Raw genomic sequence first — 24,045 nt, 5'->3', positions numbered from 1 at the left:
GTGCATTGACAGCAAATTTCATGTTCTTAATTCCGGTACAATATAATGGTGTAGGTAGATTTTGTATGCACTCACTTTGGAACAAAGTATCTGGTGCAATTTGTTTTAACTCTACCTCATAGCGAGAAACACAATAGCAATGAGGATAAACTCATAGCCTTCATATAAGAGCCTAATCCTTGGTAGAAGGCAGATTTTATGCTTCCGCAGTTAACACATTTTCGGTTATTGCATATAAATTGCCATTAGCTATCTGAATCAGAGCAGCGGCAACATGAAGCAAGGTATGGACACTTCCCCTACTAGTCGTTTCTCCATTGCCATGACAGCGATAGTATTTGCCCGGGCGAACGGGGCAGGGTCTTATGTCAAGATGATGTTGTTTCATTCAACGCATAACTCATAAGAACAGAACTTTATATTATAAAAGTGAGATTGAACATCCGCAGAAAACCGTCAGCTGGTGGCCCAAAGAGCTCAATACATTCTATCTGTGTAACCACTTAATTACCGAGGACTGCATAAACAAGAGTACAGTTAAACATGCAATACATTTTCTGGTGTCTGACGGTGGCAGGACCTGGTACACAACAACTAGTTGAATGACCACCTAGTGAGGACAAAGATAAGTGTCTGAAAATGAGGTGTGCGAAAATGTGCATCTTCTTGCAAAGAGAGTAAGTTGATACTTCTCCACTGGTCTGGTTTTTCCGGGTATTGTTGATTTGTGCCAATTCAAACGTTACAGTACACGAAGTAGACACGGGTACATTAATTTCAACGCAGACTGTACCGGGTGTATGCTGCTAACCATGTACTAACAAGCTGAAGTAAAGATGGGTCCAGATAAAAAAAGATCTTAGGAAAATGTTGCCCCAGGGTGTTCACAAGCTTTATCAATAATGTTACATAGTGACCTAGTTTTTAATTTCAACTAACAACGTTTTGAATTTTTCGATGTATTGTATATAACACGTTCGGACCATATTTTTAACCACTTTGCAATATGTGTGGCCACAAGAATGTTCACAAGCTTTCTTTTTATTTTCACCTAGTGGCCCAGATTTTGACCCTAGCCTACTTGGTACAGTTTAACACAAGGCCTATATATAATTGTGACGAATGTTCTGACAAAGTTTCATGAACTGTGGAGTCAAATAAGTTAAGCTAAATGTGTAAAGACGCACGATGAAAAAAGGACAAAAGGTATTCACAAAACCGAGGAGAGCATAACACTAAATTATTGTATCCATTGACTCGATCAGACTTTAAACTACGGTGTGTTAAATAATTTTAGCTGTCAGCGTAATACCAATGACACAATTATGTAAGTAAATCACCGAAATAGGATTCGAACATTTACAAAAAAGGGCATGATGAAATCCCGCAAGTTTTGAGGCGTTCAAAACGACTTTTACCAAATTACAATGACTTTGCAAACTGAAGACAAACATAAAACCAAAGCTCCGCATAGCGGGTGCCAACGCTCGGCTATGGGTGCTGATTTGAATAAATGAAAGCTTGTCAGAAGAAAAGGAAGAGAGGACAGTTTGACCTTTGACCTAGTGACCCAAAAATGGGTGTGACGTGTAGAACTCATCAAGGTGGATCTACATATGAAGTTTCAAAGTTGTAAGTAAAAGTACTTTGATTTTAGAATCTATGTTAAAGTTTTACATTAGAAGTCAGAGTGATCTTGACCTTTGACCTAGTGACCCAAACATGGGTGTGGCGTGTGGGTTCATGAAGGTGCATCTACATATGAAGTTTCAAAAGTGTATGTGGAAGCACTTTGAATTTAGATCCTATATTTAAGTTTTATAATAGATTGCACAATGACCTTTGACCTAGTGACCAAAAATGAGTCTGGTGTGTATCACTCATCAAGGTGAAGCTACATATCAAGTTTTATAGGTGGAAGCACTTTGATATTAGAGCCAATGTTAAGGTTTTAGCACGACGCGGACGGCAGACGCCGGACGGCGGACGACGAGCTGGCTAAGACAGTACCTCGGGTTTTCTCCGAAAACAGCCGAGCATATAACTGACATGATAAAAAGAAAACAAGATAAAATACCGTTAAACAATTGCCTCATAATTACTGTTCAACAATATTTTATTTTCTGCGTTGTTATCTCTGTTTAAAGATTTATTGATGAATCCCTGTATAAACACAGTTAGCGAAATTAAACAAGAGCGTCAAATCCTTGGCCACTCAGCTTAAAACAAAAATAAGTGCACTTTCTGGGCAGCTATTGCAAGATGTTTTTAACCATTTCACGACTTTGGGCATGATAGTTTTAACAATATTTTCTGAACAAGTTTCATGATACTTGGGCTGAACATGTGACTTATAGATTGTTGGCAATGTTTTGCTGTAGCAATATAAGGAAAACTGCAGCACTCCTGGGCCCCATTTCAACGGAATGGAACCATTTTTTAACTCTGCCGGGCAATAGAACAAATGTTGTTAATAAGTTTGATGACATAATTCAAAAACTGCAAAGTTAACAGTGTAAATGAATTAAATTTCATCTGCTCGCCACCTGGAGGCATTGTTTACAAACGAAAAATAACCATTTCCAACAAGGCTTAGAACTTATGGAAAATTGTCCAGAAAAACTGTGATTGAAGAATGTAAGAAAAACGTTCACTATAACCTTTAAATGAAAACTACCCTGCCCCCTAACGGCCATGTTTTTCTACGGACCAGAACCGAATGTACGTATATTATTAAAGCAAATGATCTAAGCAAGTTTCGCGATGATTTGAACAAAAATGTTTTAACCCGGTTTTCACAAAAGTCATATAGGAAAAAATGTCTCGCCCAAAGTTAAAATGTATAGCAATAGACCGGAATATGTTTTCAAACATGGCCGATATACTAGAATAAATATTATGAGCAAGTTCAATGATGACTTTACAAACAATCTTACTGTTTGAGTGTTAACAAGGTGTCACTTAAGCTAGATAAGGAAAACACAACCCCGCCCCCTCTGGTGGCAATTTTCATCAATGAATCAGAACGATTGTCAAACTCGGGCAAACATCATTAGAACATGCGTTCTGTTTAATGAATATTAGACTAAAGTACGACTTCTTAAGCGTTAACTAAGATTACTTTGACCTATTGTTTGACTCCATATAACCCAGTTTCGAACTCTGACGACATATTAATGGCACACATGTTCTGATCAAGTTTAATAAAGATTAAATAATAAAAATCGCATCTAGAGTTAAAAACAACAACAACATATTTACGAAAAAGAACGGAAGACGATCGGTGGGCGAAAGATATTTACCAAAGCTAAAAGTAAGCGTCACAATAGATCTAGCTAATCTGTTACAATTTTGTCCGAATGTATAAACTTAGAAATATTCCATAATATTGTTTTAAATCGGCGTATTTGTATTACCTGCTGTATTAATTGACCAACAGTGCCCGTGTTAAATATATCATTTTTAAATAAATACCTACAAACCGTTTATATCAGACTGAACTCCTTGTCGTTTGGCGACAACATTATGTCAAAAACTACATACCATGTGTAATTACATTGTGAATAATTATCACCTTTTAATTATTTAAATACAATACATTATATTTTTTCCTTTAAGCCATTGTGCCATTCCTTCTAGATGTATTTCTTTGAGCTTGCGGGGCGACAACAGATTTAACTCAAAATGTGATTTAGGCTATCCATGGGCAAGTAAACGCGGTATATGCAATGACGTGACATTGGCAGTGTTTATAGATCAGACGCGATTTAAAAATCGCATGTTGTTTATAACAATAAACATTATATATACAGTGTTAACAAGATTTCGCTCTAGCCGTTAAAGAAAAACTGCCAAGCCCCCAGGTGAATATGTTATTTTTTTGCGCAATGGCACGGATTGATTTGATTAAATCGGCCGATATACTATTAGAACAAATGATATGAACAAATTAAATGATGATTGGACGAAAATTTATTAACAAGGTTTCACTTAAACTAGATAATGAAAATGAAACAGCCTCATCCCATTGGCCGCCATTATTTTTAATGCACCTGAACCATTTTCGAACTTTGCCGATACATCATTAGAACAAATGTCCTGTTTGGAAGAGATTTGGCTAAACATAAGAATTCTAGAGAGTTAACATTTTTCTTTTATTTGACCTAGTGACCTAAAGTTTGACCCAATATGACCCAGTTTCGTAATCTGACGCGAAATCAATGGCACAAATGTTCTGTTAATGTTTTTGAAGAGTGGAAAATAAAGTATTACATGCGTAAATGTCGACGAAATACAAATGATGAACACCATATGATCATAAAATCTCGACACGAGCAAGGTATGCGCAACAAAAAGGTGAGCTAACAAATTAGTTAAAACCTATTTAGTTTAGCTTGATTGCATCGGATTTCTCTTTAGTCCGCTATCTTGATGGAGCTTTTACTTTGTGTGTTTTGGGAAGATCTAGAGAACGCTCCCACATTGGGGATCGAACCCGTGAAAGAGTTAAAGAGCTCACAAATTAGTGTCATATAAGATGTTGTTGAGATGTTGTTCGAAAACGAACGTATGAATGTACAAAAAAGGAATTTAAAATGTCAACCACACATGAATGCGCTCTCTTGTAAGTCGATAATATTAAAAAAAAACATATTAGACTAAATGTTTCACATCCACTATTTATGCGGATTAAATAAAAATGTATAATAAATGTGTATCATATAGCTTAATACATTATATATTACAATCAATTCTAACACGGCACGCGACTTGTTTTCTATGAACAAAGAAGGAAATCAAGTGTGGGTTATTCTGCAAAAAATATGGGCGGAGCTTAATGTTTCGAAAATAGTTCCGAATAAATAAAAAAATATTGCAGTAAAATGCACGTGCTAAATCCCGCTCTAAAAGAAATGTAATAAATGAAGCATGTTTATAAATGTGTTGAAACATCAAATTGTATATTTGGTGATAAGTGACATAACCACGCCTACAAACAATGTAATTTGTTAAGAAACATAATTAAGAAAACAATTATAGCATGTCAGCTTTTCAGTAGCATCAACAAACGTGACGTCATTTACGATTGTTGTTCTTAATGAAAGTGACGTCATTTGCAAAATATTTATGAATGAAAACGACGCCATCTGTTTGTACAATTCAATGACGTGACTAAAAAGTGAAATTTGTACTAAGAAGGGCGGAGTATTGAAAAATATAGTTCACGTCCAAAAGCTTGAACCAAATCAATAAAAATCGTGTTAGAATCGAAATAATATTTTTCTATGATGGTTTGTTGTAGAATAACTCACAGTAAGGAGTATAGATGCTTCGCACTCGTGATTTAATTCCTACGCATCTACATGTATACTCCTTACTGTTGGTTATTCGGCAACAAACCATGATATAAAAATATTATTTCTTAAAGAAGACATGTTTAATAATTCTACATTTTTTGTATTAAAACTGCATTTTTCAGTGAAATGTTTCCTAACTGCCGATCATTATAGAAATATTAATTAAGAAGTTGGTATTAACTTTGCTGGTCTACTCGCAACGTAAGCAAGGTGATGTACATGTTAAATTCCAATTAATTAATCCAACAGTATCCATATTGAAACATTTAAAACAAGTATGTACTTGTACAAACCATTTATATCAGACTAAACTCCATGTCGATTTAATTACCAATGTTTGTTAAAAACATCATACAATTGGTAACTATATGCTGAATATTAACATTCATTTAGTTTTAGTTATAACATATAAAATAATTTACCTGTAAGATATATGCCATCTCCCTCTAGACGCAGTTTTTTCAGCTTGTGGCACGACGCCAGGTTAAACACAAAATGAGATTTAGGCTCGCCACGTGCGAATGAAAGCAGCTTTTCTAAATCCGGTACGCTATAAATGTCGATAATGAATGCCTGGATATTTGAGGCGGTTGCAGAAAAGACACGATGTGAATGTCGCATGTGGTTGAGATTAATGAAAACGTGGCTGAGTTTCGGCCATATGGTATTTTGTTTGCCGGCTTCTGCCTCTCTGATTCCAGCCTCAGTGATTTTCTGAAGCTCACAAGGCCAATCGTAGTAATTTCTGCAACGAGCAACGTGATATTCGTCCATCAAACCTGACAATGCATTCGCAGCAATGGTGTTCATCCCACACAGGAATATGAACACTTGAGATAAATCATGATAAGAATCATTGTAACGTGTCAGATATCCGACCACAACGTCATCAATGACGCATGTATTGCATGCAATATAATATGCTGCGAGAAATTCCTGAATAGTTTTGTGAATGAATGAGTTCGAGCTTCCAGTCCTATTTTTATCTTTCCTGTTAGTTAATATTCCTGCCTTAAGAGCGAATGTCTTACATAGTGTGAACTCTTCCCCAGAAAAGTAGTTCGATAATGCTATGTCACTAAAAACAATAGATGTTTCTTTTTCACATGAGAAGAGCAATTTACAAGCTGCAACAGCAAGCTTATCTAAGAGTTCAATGTTTGGCTGTAGGTAACTTGTGTTAGAAAAACAATCTACAGGTGAAGGGTTTGAATTATTAAAATAACCAGTTTTACTGGTGGTCTTTTTACAAAGACTTTCAAGCAAAGTAGTGTATAATGCACATAAGGAATATTCTTTCGAATGTTCCTCCTCTTTCATCGTGTCGACCCACGTGCAGATGACCAGTGTGTACAACATCGGCGAGGATGATAACGTTTTAAGCTCCCGTTTTTCAACAAAATTTTGAAATTCCTTGACAGTGTTGTCCAGATCCTTAGTGTCGTCAATTATGCAACCGAGTATATTTGCACAAAATATATCCGGATCGCTTACACCCTGAATCTCCATCAGAATGTCGATTTGAGAATTCTTGATTCGTCCATCAGCCAGTTTCCATGGTCGCGTTGTTGTGAGAACCGTGACTTTGTCCTTCCGCAATCCTGTCATAGAAGGTTCAGCTAGGTTACAACCATCAGGAGCCATCCATTCATCAAGGCCATCTCGAACTACGAGGCATTGTTCAGTTTGTATAATTGTTTTTAAAAGTGTGTACACACCGTCAAGATCATCTTCAGAGTACATTTGATCAACGAGCTGGTCTTTAATCATCTGACTTATATCCTTCTGTCCCCGCACATTTCTCAACGAGATGAAAAATAGGAACTTGAATGTTTGAATTGTCATCAAGTCATTAAACGCTGTATTTTTATTCGGAACAGTCAATAAAGGCTGATATTTATGGCACCAATCATGAACTAACTTAGCTGCAAAAGTTGACTTTCCTGAGCCGGGTTCGCCTTGTACATAAATGCGTCTATTTGAATGATCGTGTTTGTAAAACATTTCTTTGTAAAAATTTACTGGTTCCTCTATTTTGCGTGATCCATCTTTCTTAATATCGATTCGATGTATTTTAGGCGATGCATATATGTCTGTTATACGCTTATCAAGACTCTCATTCAAAATTGAAAGAGGCACAAAGCTAGAGTTGTCATTGTAATGTTCAATCAAACGTCGACGGAGATCTGAAATAAAGAATAGCAGGGTTTATACTGACAAAAGTTGCGTTGCATGCTCTTTTATTAAGGTAAAAGTGTATGCACGACTAAAATGAAGTGGGTCATAGGCCCTACATGTAGGTGGCTCATCTGATTTTGGGAACTGAAACGTATTGGCAAAGTGTGTGATGTTTCCCAAACCATTTTGTAATTTGGACGAGATATCACGAGCACAAAATGTCTTAGCAGGTTGCATTTCGACTGGACAATAGATGTGTACACAATACTTTACTATTGCCACATAAAGAAACGTGCACACCCTGATGGCCATATTTATTAACTGATTTACATCTGACTATACCGGTCATCAGGATATGCATCCAACGGCCAGTGTTTGTCACGCCGAAAGCCATTTTTACCCGTGTGATGTGGTCTTGAGGCAGTCATTTCGATGTGCGCAAGTAAAAATCAAATCAATATTCCTGTTGTCTCTTACCACTTACGTCATAGAGTCTTTTTTTGGCTAAAGAATCTGAATTCAGTTTTTGCATTTCATATGATATATGCGGCCCACGTTGATAAAACTAATAATAGAGAGTTGAGGTTTGTTTTCCTGGAATAATTAGAAAATCCTTTAAATAAATTGTATCCCTTGAAACAAAACATTTAACGTATTTATCACTAACTAAATAACAGCTAACATTGAGGTTGTAATTACACAAATATATAGTGATTTGAAAATAACATTTTCAGATCATTCTTTTACTGCACTTTCTAGCGTACGTCAATTTTACATTCAATCGGAATAATAAATAACGGAACTTGATAGGAGCGAATCAAGTATGCGAAACTGTCTGATTCTGGAAAAGTGCGCTTTTGATTGAAAGTAAGTAATGTGTTGGACGTGCGCAAGTTCAGTTGTGGTAAAGCATAAGTTTAAAATAATTTTCGGGTGTGAGTTGAATGGGATTGTACATATGAAGCGTCCAAAATGTAGTAGAAAACATGTGGGTCAAACATGGGTCACTTCCATTGACTAACCGCTTCACACATGTTTGACTGTATACGTATTTTATGGGAAACCAGTCACCCAGGGCGATCCAAGTGTGGGTAGTGAACAAGAATATTATACAACATGCACAAATCTTAACCTGCGGCCTTGCGATTTCAGATAATTTTTTTCTAAAGTATTCACTGTACACATAAAACAGAAACAATATACATGTAGCCTCATGTTGGGGCTATTTTTCAACAGGGAAATGATTTGAACAAAATTGTAGGGGAAAACCATACGAAATTTTAGAGAAGAGAATATCATTAGCAATATAAATCTATTTAAATGGAGGCATGGCCATTTAGGCCATTTATGTATCACGTTTTGTTTGTTCCAAAATATGAATATAATGTTATTTATAAGCAACTTAAAGTACAATAAAATTCCAATATACCTTCACAGGATTGCTCATAGTTTGATTCGGCATGGTGTCGAGAATGTTTATCAAGTGCAATTTTAAGTTGTTCAGTGTGTTCATCCAGTTTATCTTCACATTTTTCAGTGTGTTCATCGAGTTTCACTTCACATGTTTCAGTGTGTTTATCCAGTTTCATTTCACATGCTCCAGTGTGCTCATCAAGTTTCATTTCACATTTTTCAGTGTGTTCATCCAGTTTCACTTCACATGTTTCTGTGTGTTTATCCAGTTTCATTTCACATGCTCCAGTGTGCTCATCAAGTTTCATTTCACATTTTTCAGTGTGTTCATCCAGTTTCATTTCACCTGTTTCAGTGTGCTCATCAAGTTGCTGTTTACATGTGTCCTTGTGCTCCCTGAGATCATTCATATATCGTTGAATGGACTCCCTTATCTCGTGAAGAGTCTTCTCAGCTAAGTTGTCAACTTCCTTCAGTTTCTCTTCGACAGCGCCTAGTAAATGCATCATTTCTTCTGTGGTTATCTTCAATCTGTCGTTTTGTAGCTGTATTGGAGAAAGAGTACATTGGACATACGTTCATCACATCCTTTCCATTTAAGAACTGAACCATAAATTGACTATTTAGATTTGTATGCTTAATGAACAAATATATAATTCGTGCTCTTAATTTCATCGTCCCATTCTACATCAACATCATAATAATGTATAAAAGGTGCCTGGTATGCTTATCTTCAGCTAAATACTACAGCGCGTTTGTGGTGTAGCTTTAATAACACATGTAAGAAATTCAACCTCTTTCTGGGGAATACATCGATACGATTTGTCATTTAACAATATTACCTTTGCTAATTTGTTTACAGCCTCCTGTGATGCGACGTCATGTGCAAGACACGTTGGGTCATTCAGCAGGTTAGTCAGTGTTGTGAAGATGACCTGGAGATCTGCGTCTGTAAGCTTACACTGAGACGAGTGACGAACAGTCCTGCCAATCTCACGCGCCTAAAATTATCAACAATCCATTGATGAAATTAATTCTTGCCAAATGTGCTTGCGTTAACCTTTTGAAATAGGGTATAGCATGCAATGTGTAATATAGAAAATGTAATTATTTAATCGCAATTACCGTATAACACTGTTTGTACTTGCTCATGAGTTATCATTAATATAAGGCGGCTACATCTTATTAAGATGACATCTGTGATTCGTGTATCATTTACGTCCAGCCTCTGAACACTTTAAACTCTATTTTGAAAATACATTATCTGCACTATAACCATCAGTGTAACACTTTTGCTGTCATGTGATGTATGCGTTCGATATATAAAATAAAGTTGTTTAGTAATGTAAAATGATAATCATGTTACATAATACAATTGTTAGAATGAATAAGAATTGCATTAGTAGTATTGTTCTTGTTTTCATTTATTATACGTGGTGCAGGTATTATTTTTACAAATTAGAACGTGTCCCGTAGTGGAATATTGTTCGGATACAATATAAAGAAGTGAAACTCCAGCTGCTGGAGTAGTATTGAATTATTATTATAAACAATTAGTGGGTCCTTTATTTAAGGCAAGTGACCGATTGCCCAAACAGTACAAAAAAGCACAATACAGCACAATACATAACAAGATAAACACAAATAAGAATAAAGCTGGGGTCACCGCCTTGGAACGGTCAATGCAAAGCGTTGGGGATTTAAACCGGTTTTGGAGCGCTCAACCTCACACTTGGCCCAGCAATATTCATAATACATTTAAGTGTAAATAAAATTTAACCTCATAGCATTGTAACTCAAATTAAACGATAATAAAAGGGAATTAAAACGCATTCAATTTAATTACCATTTAATTACTCAATGGTATTGAAGAAACCAGAGCAACAGAGTTACAACTTTTTGAGGCACGATGGAATGAAACTATGAACAAGTGTCAACTACATTCCTTCTTTATGGAAAAATATTTAAAATATAGCATCATGAAGTTTATATTTCAGATCATCATCGCACAAATACAGGAAGAAGCAGCAATAATAGGTGTAAAAGTTCCATATTACATTGCTTGGTTGTTTATGTACTGCTAAAAAATAAATCAAACAAGAAACGCGTGTCGACAGAGAAAATAAAAATAAAATTATAAACCCAATGACCTATGCATGTAGATTACAACTGGAAAAGTTGGTCGTATGACGTCACAAAAAAATGTACCCAGGAACAGAGAAAGAGTTATGACGTAATTGACAAGCGAAGACACAATGCCATGAAAAAAATCCAGGGGCAGTACTGTAAAGTAAAAATAAAAATATTAATGGGGCGGTACTGCAAAATTGAACTAATAAAAAAACAAGTTTAGGTGATTAAATATTAAGAATCAAATGTATAAAAATGGTAATTCCATTAAAGCGACATTATTGGAATCAAACAGTATTTTGACAACTGACGACAGAAATGATTTGATGTAATATGTGAGTCTAAATGTAGTTCTCATGCAGATTTGTGCAAACGACACAAAGACACAATTATGCTCAAATGTGAAAAATGCCCATAATATCATTAATGATTCCAAATTTTAAGAGAAGAAAGATATAGTGAATCAAAAACCATCAAGCACGTGTTTTTAAGTACATCAGCATCATATCCTTTTGATAAAAACGAGTTGATTAAATTGAAAAGTTTAATATGAAAATTTTCTTTAACATATTTTAATTTGCGGACACGCTTCAAAACATCTCCATAAAATGATGGATGGGAAATTAATTGAAGACACAAGGCTCAAAGTAGTTTTTAACTTGATTTACTATTCAAACTATGATACAATTTTCGATTTCTTTAATTTAAACAATGGCCTGAATTATTATCTAGCCAAATCCTCACTAGCAACTGACTAGTTTGTGATTTTATGCATCTTATATAGCCGGAAAGTGACAGACAAAACGGATATGTGACACCTGCACTGCGTCGCAATTTAGCATATCCAAAGACTATCTGATTTGCTCACAATTAATTGCTCTCTAGTTAAGAGGAACTGAAACGAAATTAATTTATGGCGACGACATTAATTTACATTAAAACCTCCGAGGGAAGGAAATAGTAATGTTAAAAATATTAATCGTCGGTCATGCGAAATACATCTACTCTAACCTAATTCTCCGAAATTTGAAATAACCTTATTTTTATAAGAAAATAAGAAACTATTTTTATTATACTGCAGAACATTTAAAGATAATAATTCTATGTATAATTAAACTAGAGCTTTTTCACAGACGTGACGAATACCCCCACATGCCGCATTGACACATAATATTTTGCATGTTGTATTCCCAAAAACAGCGGACACCATGCTCAATGTTTAAAACGCACTAACTGACCCCGTGACATAGTTTTTGACCCGGCATTGCCCATGTTCGAACTTGACCTACACATAATCTAGATACAACTTCTGACCAAGTGTGTTGAAGATCGGATGAAAACTACTTGATTTTGAAAGCGGACACATGCTGAATGTGTAACACGTACTAAGTGACCCCGTTACCTAGTTTTTGATCTAGCATGGCCCATGTTCGAACTTGGCCTTACGATCATCTAGATACAACTTCTGAGAAATTTTGGTGAAGATCGGATGAAAACTACTTGAATTAGAGAGCAGACAACATGCTGAATGTTAAGAACGCTCTAAGTGACCCTGTGACCTAGTGTTTGGCCCGGCATGGCACATTTTCAAACTCGACCAAGACATCATCTAGATAAACCTTCTGACCAAGTTTGGTGAAGATCAGATGAAAACTTCTTGAATTGGAGGGCGGACAACATGCTCAATGTTTAAAACGCACAAAGTGACCCCGTGACCTAGTTTTTGAATTAGTTTTTTTCCCGGCATGACCCATATTCGAACTTGACCTAGACATCATCTAGACACAACATCTGACCAAGTTCGGTGAAGATCGGATGACAACAACTTGAATTGGAGAGCGGACTCTTAATACAGACCGACCGACCGACAGACAGACCGACAGACAAGTTAACTCCTATATACCTCTCTAAACTTCGTATGTTGGGGTATAATAATATCTATTCTTAATCTTAATTTTGTAAAAATAGTTGTATATGTTCTGTAAGCATAATTTCTACATTAAATTAAATATGACGATTATGTTCTATGATGGTAATTTATATATGATTCAATATACATTTCATGAGGGTAATTTTCATTAAATTTAATAACAATAATCTTGTTTTACGAAAAGAATTTAGTACTAATAATTGTATCCATGAATATTTTATACAAATAACAAGTGTGTCATATACGATTCATAACATCAATCCTAATAAAACTAACAATTGTATTGACAATCGTGTGACAATTTAGCCAGTTTAAGGACTTTTGTATTATATGGAATAAATGGCAATGCATCTATGATTCAATTTTCCTGTATGGAATACCAATAGTTTTTTGCCAGGCATATTTTGCCGCGACGCATCGCAAATTTGAAGTCACATGCCTATTTTCAAAAGCAAAAGCCACCGCGCGCCCTTATTGATAATCATCTTAATTGCCTCTTGAAATAAAATAATTAGTAAGGATAAATGCAATTCGCGTGTCCATTAATGATGGGGAATACGTTTAAGATACAAACGTCTTTGCAAACTGGATTTCAGTCTACCCTACATCTAAAATCATTTAACAAGATTAGTATTGATATGTTGTTGATCTGTGTATAACCAGAAGAATATGTATTTTCGTCTGTATTATGTTTGCCACTTTTAAATGGCATGGACGTGAAATGGATGATATTGAAAACATAAAACATCAAACATTTTAATAAAATTCGGTTTAATATACACGCAAAAACAACATGAACATTTAGGCGGGTATGTTATAATAATTAATATAAACCCCCAACCTGTCAACAACCCGTGAAATTTACCGCTGACATGTAAAGGTTTCGTTCTATTGTGAATAAACCGCGCGTTAATGTGCCATTTTTAAATATACATCCCCATGCTCCCAAGCCGTTCTAGGTACAACACTAACAGACGGATGACGGACATCACGGTATCCTACAACGTCCCATGAGCACTATGTGCTCATGTGAACTTATATGAGACGTGGAAGAGAAGAAAGGCTAATTAAATAAAATTTAATACGTTTGATACCTTTGTCAGTAAACACGGAGGATTGTTTTTTTCTGGAGCTATGGGGAACGAAAACTTGCTGTCGAAATGTTTACAATTCATCATAAAACTGATGATTCCGTTAAAGTCCGTGTCTTGCACCGAACTCTTTCCAGTATATCCGTCCGGAGGTAAATACGCCTTTGCAATTTGCCAGGGATTTTGTGCCCATTGCTGCGCCCTTGTATTTTTCCACGAAGGACTAGCAAATTTGTGCAGTGTTTTTATTTCGTCGAGAACTTTATTACACACGTTAGTAGGGCATGGTCGAGGTTGTTTTGCCGCGGTATCATGCATAGCCTTACATGAGCTATTTGCGCCTCGTTTATTGCATATTCCTTGAGTTGGGCATTTCAGTAAGTTAGCGGTGTGACAGCCAATGCACACAGCTGGTGCTTGAACACTTGACCAGGCCGCGTTGTATATATTCGCATGTAAAGTTTTAGCCTCGGTCTCCGCGAAGTTATCTAATCCAGACTTTGCAATATCCACTGCAAGCCATGCCTTCAGCCAGTTCGTCCTTTCTTTCTCAGTGAAAACATCAGCCAGACTCGCCATAATGATTTGAACCTAAAAACATATCAGAAGAAAATCGTGTTTTATAACGGGTCACATTGTAACATGAGCATCAAGTGGTGAAAACAAACAACGATTAAAAACGTCAAATTGTGTTGTTTAAAAAAGACATTTAAATCCATATATGATTTAGTTACACCACTGTTGTTCACATATTGCACTGATGTTGTTTATTATGAATAATATGATAAAATACATACGTTGACAACATCAACGAACATGAAGATAATGATTAGTGATATTATGATGATGGCGGTGTCGATAATGGTGATTATTTTCTATATTAATTACAGTGACTTGTTTATATTAATTACAGTGATTTGTTTCGCCCAAAATTACAGGCTGTTTTCCAATGTCAATAAGTAACATTTTTCCCCAAAAATCTGATTTAAATTGTCCAAAAAGATTCCAAACGTTTGTAATACACTCAATAATGTGTTCATTGAGTTTATTAAACAGCAATATAATTCTGTAGTACTTTATAACATACATTTTAAAATGCATTTAAACGTGCACTTGTAAACACTACGAATACCGTTATTTATAATCATATTAATAATGTTAAATTTCATTTCTCCCAATTTCTTGGTTTATCGCGTATTATCGCGTATTTTTTTCTAATCCAAAAGGAACAGGCTGTAAAATATAAAGCAAAACAATTCACTTTATTAAGTTGGACATGTTGCTGTTTTGATGATGACGATGTTGTGGTGGTGGTGGTGGCGATTATATTGACAATAAAGGTACCAACAAGACGAATTATATGATGATGCTGAATGCATTGATGGTATTTTCATGATTTTGTATTTACAGTGTAGATGTTGGTTTATAATAATTAGATGTGTGTTTATCGCGAACAGTTGTTTGTATATTTCAGTACGCTCAGTCTTTACGAAATGACCTGTCCCGCGGTCCGACCCAATTACATTTAGATGGACTTGTTTTGTGAAAATGTCAGCCCGGTCGACAGGAATCATATTTATTTGTTTACTTGCAAGTGCCTTTTTCGGTCCGGCAGTTTGTGCTGCTCGGACCAGCACCTTTAAAAGAAATGCCTTTCCAGATGACAGGCGTTTTAGCCAGTTTCAGAAAAACTATATGATAGTCCATATTGTTATTAAAGATTCAAAAGCGGGTCCGGTAATCGGCCCGATTTCCAATTGAAAAAAGTATATATTTTTCCTAAATGTGAGCTTTAAATTCCCAAAGGAAGGTTTCCAAACAAAAAATAATATCTAAATATTTTTTCAATTTTCGTACATTTCCCATCCATACAAGGGTACCGGCCCCATTCCCAAAATGGTGAAAAAGAACTAGTTGTGTCACTTTCATGATATGTTGCCAATGAGTTTATATAGTCATCTGTGTCTCTTATCCTTGACATTAAGGCATACTAATTTTTGTTAAAAAGTATTAAATGCCTGCGATAATCATAAAAAATGTGTTACGTCTATTATTATGTTATTATGAAATAACTTATAAATTATATGTTTGATCAAGTTTAGGATATTATTGTCATGCAATTACAGCTTATTTGATTTATACAGCTGTTCTGATGATTAAACTTAATAAATGATACATAACCTTTTAACTTGCTTTTTTACAAGTGCATACGTTCAAAACAGATTTCTTGCGTTGCCTTAACATCAGGTTTTTGAAAAGCCTGGTATTTAAGATCAATATGTTATCTTCCAACAACTGCAATAACAAGATATTGAAGTTTACTTCTAAGAACATGCCAACCTCCGCAAAGATTTGACTGGAACCAGCACAGCTGGATCAAATCCCTGCCTTCATAACACAGCACGTGATGATAGCCGAGCCTCGTGGTACAATAATGTTCCCGTTGTTATTTGTTACTTTTTTAAATTTAGGTATTTTTTTTTAAATTATGAACCTTAACTTAAACACTATTATAAAAGAAACTGATACTACTTTTCATAACATAAAACGTAATCTACAACACAAATCCTGCCCAATCTGGTAGGATTTTCTTGTGGTAGCAGATATGGTATATGAGAACATGGAACGACATAACTGTGCGGAGATTGAGAATATGCATCTCTACTGAATGCAGAATTAGTTTTTAGAGGTAAGTTGTTTATTTAACTCGTTTTCATCAATGTTAAGCGATAAATTATGATTGTATTGTTTGTCAGCACGCATTTACACGGATGGTTATGGTTAGATTGGAGTGCGGGTTTTTGTCTTACCTAGCAAAAACTGTCGATTTCGTCCGATTTGTCAGTTTGTTATTCTTAAACGGTTGAAATGAGGCCATTTTTTTGTATGACCAACGTTTGCAGATGATATGTAGCTATAATGACTTTGTAATTTGCCCTTTTGGTGAATGTGTGGCATTCTGCCTATTTGGCATGTTCAACGCCTTGCCTATGGTCATAACATACTTGTCTTTCTGTCGTGTTGTTGACTTTCAATCCGCAAATACGTCTAGACAAGAGAACTGCTTATATACCACAAGAATGACAAAACAGGGCGCCAATAGGATAAACATGACATTTTTCGCCTTTTTTGTATACGTGTAAATAAACCTTTCAATACGAACATTTTTGATAAATCGGCAAACATACACCATTCATAACAATAGATGTATTAATTACCAACAGTAAGCCACTCACATTCACAATGAAATGTATATACATGATATTAAATGTATATACATGATATAATATATTATTTTAAATTTATTCTCTTTTACCTGTAACACAATGCTCTACAGTGTTGATGTGGTGTCATGGGATCCAAGCATCATGTAATAGTTGGGTTTCCACTGTTCAAAAATAGATCGCGGAAAAACACATGGGTTTTCCTGCAAAATTTTATAAATAACACATAGTCAACTTTCTTCATCTCCAATATAACTTATAATTTTCTATATTCAATCGAGTTATCATTTTTTTAAAGTTACTTCTTGATTAAACACGACTGTCTCCGATACAATGGTAGATCTATTCAAAAAATTTTAATAAGTTCAAAGCACATTTTAAATCACGAGATGTGTTAAGCTTCGCATTCGTAAAAGAAATAACCGTGTGCAAAAGAGAAGTATTATAAACTGTGCTATTTTTACCGAAAAGAGGAATATTTACTTCGTTCTAGTTGTGTCGTACATTAGTGTGTTGTCTAAATAGATTCACTCTAATGATGGGTTACAACATATATGAATTATTTGTTAATTGAAAAGGGCAGTAAACTTATATCCCAAAATCACAATACGTGTGTACGATGTAAATATAAACATCGACCCCGTGGACAAATCACCTTTATGTTGAATATTAATGAATCACGAAGCCAAATGGGAGGAGTCTAAACTGTTCTATAATCGATTTAAATCAGAAAAACATTTTTCCCCAAAAATCTGACTGAAATTGTCCAAAAAGATTCCAAACGTTTGTAATACACTCAATAATGTGTTCATTGAGTTTATACAACAGCAATATAATTATGTAGCACTTTATAAAATACATTTTAAAATGCATTTAAACGTGCACTTGTAAACACTACGAATACCGTTATTTATAATCACATTAATAATGTTAACTTTTATTTCCCCCAATTTCTTGGTTTATCGCGTATTTTTTTCTAATCCAAAAGGAACAGGCTGTAAAATATAAAGCAAAACAATTCACTTTATTAAGTTGGATATGTTGCTGTTTTGATGATGACGATGTAGTGGTAGTGGTAGTGGCGATTATATTGACAATAAAGGTACCAACAAGACGAATTCTATGATGATGCTGAATGCATTGATGGTATTTTCATGATTTTGTATTTACAGTATAGATGTTGGTTTATAATAATTAGATGTGTGTTTATCGCGAATAGTTGTTTGTATATTTCAGTACGCTCAGTCTTTGCGAAATGACCTGTCCCGCGGTCCGACCCAATTACATTTGGATGGACTTGTTTTGTGAAAATGTCAGCCCGGTCGACAGGAATCATATTTATTTGTTTACTTGCAAGTGCCTTTTTCGGCCCGGCAGTTTGTGCTGCTCGGACCAGCACCTTTAAAAGAAATGCCTGTCCAGATGACAGGCGTTTTAGCCAGTTTCAGGAAAACTATATGATAGTCTATATTGTTATTATAGATACAGTGTTTTATTACATGTTGTCAGTGTGTTGTTTTTTTCATTCAAAAGCGGGTCCGGTAATCGGTCCCATTTCCAATTGAAAAAAGTATATATTTTTCCTAAATGGGAGCTTTAAATTTCCAAAGGAAGGTTTCCAAAAAAATAAAATAATATCTCAATATTTTTTCAATTTTCGTTCATCTCCCATCCATACAAGTTCAACCTTAGCAATACAATACTGCAAATATTGTATTCTCAATTTTGAAGTTTTTTTTAGCAAAACAACATCAGCAATATGTTTCCAACTTTAGTCAAAACGCCGCAAATTTTCCCAATCTAAAGGGTACCGGCCCCATTCCCAAAATGGTGAAAAAACACTAGTTGTGTCACTTTCATGATATGTTGCCAATGTGTATATATAGTCATCTGTGTCTCTTATCTGTGACATTTAGGCATACTAATTTTTGTTAAAAAGTATTAAATGCCTGCGATAATAAAAAAAAAACGTGTTACGTCTATTATTATGTTATTATGAATTAACTTATAAATTATATGTTTGATCAATTTTAGGATATTATTGTCATGTTATTACAGCTTATTTGATTTATACAGCTGTTCTGATGATTAAACTTAATAAACAATATATAACCTTTAAACTTGCTATTTTACAAGTGCATACGTTCAAAGCAGATTTCTTGCGTCGCCTTAACATCAGGTTTTTGAAAAGCCTGGTATTTAAGATCAATATGTTATCTTCCAACAACTGCAATAACAAGATATTGCAGTTTACTTCTAAGAACATGCCAACCTCCGCAAAGATTTGACTGGAACCAGCACAGCTGGATCAAATCCCTGCCTTCATAACACAGCACGTGATGATAGCCGAGCCTCGTGGTACAATAATGTTCCCGTTGTTATTTGTTATTTTTTTAAATTTAGGTATTTTTTTTAAATTATGAACTTTAACTTAAACACTATTATAAAATAAACTGATACTACTTTTCATAATAAACAACAACACAAATCCTGCCAAATCTGGTAGGATTTTCTTGTGGTAGCAGATATGGTATGTGAGAGCATGGAACGACATTACTGTGCGGAGATTGAGAATATACATCTCCACTGAATACATAATTAGTTTTTATGGGTAAGTTGTTTATTTAACTCGTTTTCATCAATGTTACGCGATAAATTGTGATTGTATTGTTTGTCAGCACGCATTTACACGGATGGTTATGGTTAGATTGGAGTGCGGGTTTATATACATATATATATGTTTATAAATTTGAAACGATAATGACTTTGTAATTTGCACTTTTGGTGAATGTGTGGCATTCTGCCTATTTGGCATGTTCAACGCCTTGCCTATGGTCATAACATACTTGTCTTTCTGTCGCGTTGTCGACTTTCAATCCGCAAATACGTCTAGACAAGAGAACTGCTTATATACCACAAGAATGGCAAAACAGGGCGCCAATAGGATAAACATGACATTTTTCGCCTTTTTTGTATTCGTGTAAATGAACCTTTCAATACGAACATTTTGGATAAATCGGCAAACATACACCATTCGTAACAATAGATGTATCAATTACCAACAGTTAGCCACTCACATTCACAATGCAATGTATATACATGATCTGATATATTATTTAAAAAAAATTGTGTTTACCTGTAACACAATGCTCTACAGTGTTGATGTGGTGTCATGGCATCCAAGCATCAGGTAATAGTTGGGTTTCCAATGTTCATAAATAGCTCGCGGAAAAACACATGGGTTTTCCTGCAAAATTTTATAAATAACACATAGTTAACTTTCTTCATCTCCAATATAACTTATAAATTGCTATATTCAATCAAGTTATCATTTTTTTAATGTTACTTCTTGATTAAACACGACTGTCTCCGATACAATGGTAGATCTATTCACAAAGTTTTAATTAGTTCAAAGCACATTTTAAATCACGAGATGTGTTAAGCTTCGCATTCGTAAATGAAATAACCGTGTGTAAAAGAGAAGTATTATACACTGTGCTATTTTTATCGAAAAGAAGAATATTAACTTCGTTCTAGTTGTGTCGTACATTAGTGTGTTGTCTAAATAGATTCACTCTAATGATGGGTTACAACATATTATGAATTATTTGTTAATTGAAAAAGACAGTAAACTTATATCCCAAACTCACAATACGTGTGTACGATGTAAATATAAACATTGACCCCGTGGACAAATCACCTTTATGTTAAATATTAATGAATCACGAAGCCAAATGGGAGGAGTCTAAACTGTTCTATAATCGATTTTAATCAGAAAAACATAAAGACTTATGCTCGAGATAATATCATTGAAGAATTTATGGAATGATCATCCGACATATCACCGGAACAGCAACATCAGTTTTGCAAAAAGCAAAAACGCAGACTAGACTTGTTGCCCGGCAGACTGGAGTCTAGAATAATCTACTCTAGGATTATGCTACATATATTCAAAGAAACAAATTCCAGAGGTATGACGTAAAACAACTTTTAAACAACTATAATTTCATATTTACTTCCTATTCGTCTAACAATTTGGACGGACAAATACGAAGAAATAAACAAATTTTAATTCGGCTGTGAAAAAAGAACATGAACACGGCGGATTCATATTTATACTCAGTATATCAAATATAATTAATTCCGATCAACAGTTATACAAATGTGTTTGATAATCAACAGTACTTCAACAAATTAAATAAAATATTGTGATTTTAGTGACAAAAACTAATGTATTGCGTTAAGAATGTTAGATGCCTTCAATGCAATGTTATGCGTTGTTTAATCAATACTTTTATTTACTCACACGTTGTCTGAATCCATCCATAAACAATTAGGTGTTACAAAGTGATAATCTAAATCTTAATTTCTGTCTATGATGTTCACAAATTAAATGATGAACCGCATAAACGCGCATATAAACGACCTATTCACTATGAACGAATTTAAGCTGTTTCTTATGTTATAAGCCGAACACCAAATTCGTTTTGCAACCACTTCAACATCACGACAAACCACGTTTAAAGGGACTTTTAACCATAAAAGAAGAACAAAGAAAAGTTCTTAAATACAGTATTTTTTTACAATTATTAGTTTATTTTGAATAAAATATTACGACTGGTACATTACATTACTTGAAAAAAGTTTATATTTTCAGTATATTCGGTAATAAAATTTCGCGTTGTGAAATCGGAAGTACATCGCAAAAATAGGTGACATAACGATAAACACAATATAAATAACGCAAGTAGACTTATCATTTTATATAAAAAATATATACAATTCAATACACATGCACAATTTACATTCCACGTTTACCACGTGACGATGATGATCAATCTACTTGAGTTATTTATAGTTAACTGGCAGTTACCTGGTACCTGTACACAGTAAAATGTTATTACCGAATGTATGAACATATGAAAACTTAACAACTTTTTTCAAGTAATGTAATATATCTGTCGTGATATTTTAATCAATATAAACTAATAATTGAAAAAAAAATATTTTAGAATTTTTGTTTTTCTTCATTATACTATATTAAGAAACAAGAGATGTGTTTGTCACAAACAGATTTTTTTTATTATATCCCTTTAAAAATATTACTTCCCTTGTGAAAATGATCAGAACCTGCCAAATGATATAAAATAAAAATTACCTCCCTTTAAATTTTGTTACTTCCATTGAATTTTGTTTTTGTTTTTTGACATTTGACCTTGAAGGATGACATTGACCTTTCACCACTCAAAATGTGCAGCTCCATAAAATACATTATACACATACATATAAAGAAGTGAAACTCCCGCTGTTGGAGCAGTATTGAATTCTCATTATAAACAATTATCAAATTGCTATCTTCAATATTGCAAAAGTTATGGCCAATGTTAAAGTTTTCAGACGGAATCACAGACTGACAGACAGACGGACTGACAGTTCAATTGCTATATATAATGCCAACCTACCGGGGGCATACAAAGTATGCAACACAGCTTCTGAAGAAAATGACATTGGATCCGGATGTTAATATGTCCGTCAAAGTCACAAGAATAGGCGTATAGTATCCATACCTATGAATTCCAAAGTTTTCATGATGTTTCTTGCTCCAGTAGCAAATTAACACGCTTATCATTCTCCATACAATTAAAACATAACATTTTTCCCATACAGTAAAATATATAAATATTTTTGTAACAACATTTGTATATCATTTTTTTTCCGGAACGAATGAAAAGACATTTGCTGCATTTTATGTTCAGAGAGAGTTATAGTGTTATGAAAAGACATGTGCTGCATTTCATATGATATTCAGATAGTTTATATAGTGTGATGAAAAGACATATGCTGCATATCATTTGATATTCAGAGAGAGTTATAGAGTCATTAATAATATTAATACTAGTCTGCTAGAGTGAAGTCTTCAGTATTTTAAATGATAAGTTGGATCTCATATGATAAACCTGTATTTGAGCCTCATCACGGAAAAAGGGACCTAAGGGTGACTGTGATCAGTTTGGATCAAGATCAGTTTAAGAGACGTCTGATCAGGATCCAAAGTGTTAGCTTAACACCTTAAGAAGTCTGACTGAATTTTGAACAGTTTGGATCCTGATCAGACTGCACTTTTGGAGCAAAAATGGTCGCAATCGCCCTAATGTCCATTTTCCTGTTTATTAAAGCATGTCTGTTGTATGAAAAACAGTGTTTGACACTAACGGGAGTCTGGTGGTCCGAGACTCCTAGAAATTAGACTCGGACTTCTTGCTTTTGGGTCAAGGAAGTCCGTCGGACTCCTTTAAAATTATCTTTGAATTATAAAAAACGTTTCCTTCGTTTTGCAAAATTAGTTTGTCTGTACAAAACACATCTTACACATTAAATTCAATGTTAACACTGTCTACAAAAACTTTCAGTCGCATTTGTTTCTTGTAACATTATAATTGTAATTATTTAATATTAACCCTCTGCAGAAGGAAGTTTTTAAAACCAAGTCATAACCGCACACTTCAACCACTGCTTGAGAACGAACTGTAAGAGTTCTTCTTAACAAGGAAGATTATAGACAGCTTGTCTATTGAAAGAGAGAAGTGTTCAATCAAAACAAGGTGATGTCGGAAGTATATACATAACCAGAACAATACCATATTCAGGACTATGCTCTTGAATAAGTATTTTTTGATCCCATGAAAACCTCTGTCTGGTTTAGAAGTTTGTTTTCAGAAGAT

The 24,045-nt window shown here is 34.5% G+C and overlaps 1 protein-coding gene across 7 annotated transcripts in view; it reads right to left on the bottom strand.

The window, feature by feature from the left end:
- LOC127872720 (uncharacterized) overlaps positions 1 to 20,543 on the bottom strand; it is a 161,314-nt gene extending 140,771 nt beyond the window's left edge. For 3 of the 7 annotated variants that reach the window (XR_008045746.1, XR_008045747.1, XM_052416059.1), the window contains exons 1-5: positions 17,416 to 17,681; positions 14,103 to 14,690; positions 9,791 to 9,949; positions 8,965 to 9,493; positions 5,780 to 7,543 (exon numbers count right to left, since the gene is read on the bottom strand). Coding sequence is in view for 5 of the 7 variants with exons in the window: in XM_052416059.1 (XP_052272019.1) it covers positions 5,780 to 7,543; positions 8,965 to 9,493; positions 9,791 to 9,949; positions 14,103 to 14,678 (3,028 nt within the window). In the remaining 2 variants the exon portion in view is untranslated. Of the gene's footprint in view, positions 1 to 5,779; positions 7,544 to 8,964; positions 9,494 to 9,790; positions 9,950 to 14,102; positions 14,691 to 17,415; positions 17,682 to 20,459 lie in introns of those variants that run through there. The other 4 variants (XM_052416056.1, XM_052416057.1, XM_052416055.1 and 1 more) reach the window with 4 other exon arrangements.
- Between the last annotated feature and the right edge of the window lie 3,502 nt (positions 20,544 to 24,045).

The sequence above is a fragment of the Dreissena polymorpha genome, chromosome 3, assembly GCF_020536995.1.
Source record: "Dreissena polymorpha isolate Duluth1 chromosome 3, UMN_Dpol_1.0, whole genome shotgun sequence".
NCBI classification, from domain to species: Eukaryota; Metazoa; Mollusca; class Bivalvia; order Myida; family Dreissenidae; genus Dreissena; species Dreissena polymorpha.
Note: the sequence above shows the minus strand (reverse complement) of the source record. Positions and strands in the feature narration are given on the sequence as shown.